General features: G+C 35.8%; 1 protein-coding gene across 2 annotated transcripts in view; it reads right to left on the bottom strand.

Annotated features, from left to right (window-relative positions):
* Nucleotides 1–2,638: 2,638 nt before the first annotated feature.
* mindy2 (MINDY lysine 48 deubiquitinase 2) overlaps nt 2,639–3,515 on the bottom strand; it is an 8,274-nt gene continuing 7,397 nt past the window's right edge. For both annotated transcript variants that reach the window (XM_072464875.1, XM_072464876.1), the window contains exon 9: nt 2,639–3,209. In XM_072464875.1, the coding sequence (XP_072320976.1) occupies nt 3,024–3,209 (186 nt within the window). In that variant the 3' untranslated portion in view covers nt 2,639–3,023. The remainder of the gene's footprint in view (nt 3,210–3,515) is intronic.

The following is a 3,515-nucleotide window of genomic DNA, read 5'->3' as shown; positions in this document are numbered from 1 at the left end:
TATTGAGTATTCTACATTTCGTTTTTATGCCAACTGTTTTAAGTGGCATACAATTGGGTGTTTAACATTTTTATTATTTAGTAAGTACCTGAATTTTGTTTCTGGGCAGTTTTGCTGTTAACATTGAGATCCAACCATGAACTTTACTTTTCTTGTACAGCTGTGGAGGTTTGTAAGTACCATAAGCCTATGTGTGTGTGTGTGTGTGTGTGTGTGTGTATATTTTTAGTTGCTCACCTTTTCAATCTGTTTTATGTATAATATAGACACTCGTTTAGCATTTTGTTGACCTTGAGTCAATGACATTTATTTTGAAGCTAAAGGTTCTTTGGATGTCATGACATGCATGAGCATAGAGCTTTGACTACTCTGGTCTTAGAATTGCATAATTTTGGCATTTAATTTAAAAACAGGTCATGAATCGAGCAATGAGCCAATGTTGCAGCCATAGGCGGTTTACTTTAGTAATTGTATGTAAATGTAAAACATCTTCCTTATAAAATCTGAAAATCCATTTCTATCTTGTATTTTTAATTAACTTAAGACTTGACAGGCCAAATGCCACACAACTAATTTCATGGTTTTGTTTTTCCTTTTACACATGTAAAATTGTGCTAGTAAATACAGACTGATGTTTGAAAGTTTTCTTATGTGACCTACAATTTTATTTTATAATCAAGGGAAACTAATGTTTTGATACATTTATCTAATCAGGTTGAATGGCCCTAATGTATAAGGCATTTTGTATATAGCTCACCTTACATTTTGACTAAGGTGAGATGACGACATACATTATTTGGTCAGGATCTAAATGAAGCGCCAATTAAAAATAAAAGATCTTAGTATACCTATGGATTGTGCAATTATTTAGGAATAAATGAAAAATAACCAAAGAAGTTTGGCATTGCAAACAAGTATTTTTGAATATACCCGTACTAGGTTTTTAACATTTGCCCATACAAATGAAGACATTCAGCCTTTTTACATGCAAAACTCACTGAAAAGAGCCAGGGCTGGCAGAAATGTGTGCAATGCTCACTTCCTTGTATGTCTTGATTTGTGTTGCTTGCAATAGCTATTATTTCCAAACAAATCAGCCCTTGTGGCCAAGTGGCATCTAAATATTTTGTCTGCAGTAAAGCTCATCTCCTAACCTTTTTGTGCAGTGGGTGCAAACAATATGGAACACTGCATGTTCAACAACCATCTTGTCCACCTAACTCAATGGCATATTACATAGTGGGGGGGGGAAAGGCACCAAAATTCCAAATTAATTAAATAGTGGCACATAATTTCACATTTATAAGTAAATAACTGCACTTCAGATTATATTTATATATATATATATATATATTTTCATGAGAAACATTGAATGTTCTCCAAAGAAATTTAAAATGCAAGGGGAAAATTCTTTGGAAACATGTCAATGTTGCTGTCTCAACTTTTCAGAAACATACAATTATTTTTATTCGTGAGGTTAGAAATGCACAGTACGATGGTAAGACTGTAAATGTTGAACTAGTTATGCTTGGTGCATACACAGCTCTGAAAGTGACTACAGGCCAATAAACTACCAAACACTAATATTTAAAAAATAATCAAGTACATAAAACTCCCTCACAGAAAAGCCTGAGTGTTTCATTGATGTTTCTGTGAGAGTTTGTGGATTGTCTCATTGTGAATTTGTATATTTCTATCAACTTTGTTGAAATGTAATTACACTGTAAATAATCAAGACTCAGAGATTTAACCATTAAACCGACCAGGGTGCTGCCTCCTTGTAACTGCCAGTGGAACAAACTATTGTGTACTTATGTCAGAAAGTTTGAGTCAAGGCATCCAAATGGAATGTCTAGAAAAGCTTTACGGGAGGCAGTCCAAATGTCAAATATTTGTAATGGCCCAAACCGCTTCTACTGAAAAAAACAACACTGGAATATGCATCTCTTGTAAAGGTTCATGATAAATCATTGTAAGATAAAACAAGGTACACGTGCCAAGTACTGGCATTGATAGGGAGAATTAGAACAAGTGAAATGGTCAAAGTTAAAGCAGCTTTTCTTCCATTCACTCTTTTAATTTAAGTCTTATATGAAATGTATACAAAGTTTGAGTGGCACAGTCCACTAACCCAGAAGGTTTAAAGAGGCCAAGTGTGCTGCATTTGGCTGTTTTGACTACAGTTTAAGCATTTTGGATCAGTAATGACAAACCTAATTGCTTATACATTAAAAAAAAAAAAAAAAACATTTGCAGTTGAAGCACATAATTATACATAACATACACACTTTCTCAATACACAGAAGAATGCAATACCAAGACTCTGGTAAGGCAAATATGAACGTGAATATTCTCAGGACCACCACTGTTCAACACCTACATAGTTTGGCAGCTCTGGCATTCCATTCAGGACATCTATGTAAAATAACAGATTTTTGGGGTACTGCCCTTCTATTGGTATTCAATATATCCCTTTTGGCGCATAATACCTTTTTGTTCTATAGAATGATTACACAAACATAAATTAAAAGCAATTGTTGGCAGCAATTAAAAAGGGTTAGCTAAATATTGTGTGTAAATAGGATAAATATAATTAGCTTATAAGCTGCTTAATGAAAAAGTAATATATGAGCAAAAATGTAGTCAAGATTCGAGTTCTTTATGATTACAAGACTTAAAATAATGTATGAATACCAAATAAATTGAGTCATCATAAATACTTCGCAAATATAAGTGCACTGTTAAATTTTGGCCAACTCTACAAAATTGAAGGGGTAGTCGTCGTTGTAGTGTCTCTTCCTCTGATGTCCAGGTTGCATCAGGACTGAGGACTGCAGGCACCAGTGGTTTGGAAACGGCAAATCCTCGCTTAGACTTCTCACTTTCCCCTTCTTTGTTTCCTTCCGTTTTTATTAGGAAGCAGGTTGTCTTTTGTGTCCAGACAGCGGGGGAAACAAACAAGCCCCTTTCATACAGATAAGCAAAACGCAAAAGAATTGCACACTCACAGAGACTGCCATTTGTTACAAAATAACACATTTGTCCTTATCTTTTGCGTCTTTCTTTGATTTGCGGTCCCCAGAATAGGAGTGTTTTCCTGGGCTTGCAGTGGCCCCAGCTGTGGCTACAGTGCCTGTATTAGCTGCTGCACCCGCTGCCCCTGCGCCTCGGTCCACTTCATCTCCTTCTGCAGGCACTTGCTGGCCTTGCTGCAAGACATAACGATACAATTCAAAACAAGTCCAAAACAAATCCTTGTCATGTGAACATATGGGTGCTTTTATACTGAAGCAGTGAATAGTCAACAGGTGGAAACTCCTTTTGGGATCACCAGAATGAGCCAGTAACAGTGACCTTTCAGTCTCAATCACTGACGGAATTGCTTAGAGTGCATATGACAGGTTAGACATTAGAATTGGAGTAAAGGAATAGGGTGTATATGATTCTATGACAAAAAACTTCTTAAACAATTTTGGTGAAGTTTATGATTTGATTTCCTGGTTGGACGTGGGCTG

Source organism: Eucyclogobius newberryi, unplaced genomic scaffold, assembly GCF_026437365.1.
Source record: "Eucyclogobius newberryi isolate DKJ021-1_F unplaced genomic scaffold, fEucNew1.0.hap1 SCAF_5, whole genome shotgun sequence".
Taxonomy (NCBI): domain Eukaryota; kingdom Metazoa; phylum Chordata; class Actinopteri; order Gobiiformes; family Gobiidae; genus Eucyclogobius; species Eucyclogobius newberryi.
This window is presented reverse-complemented; position numbering and strand designations above follow the sequence as displayed.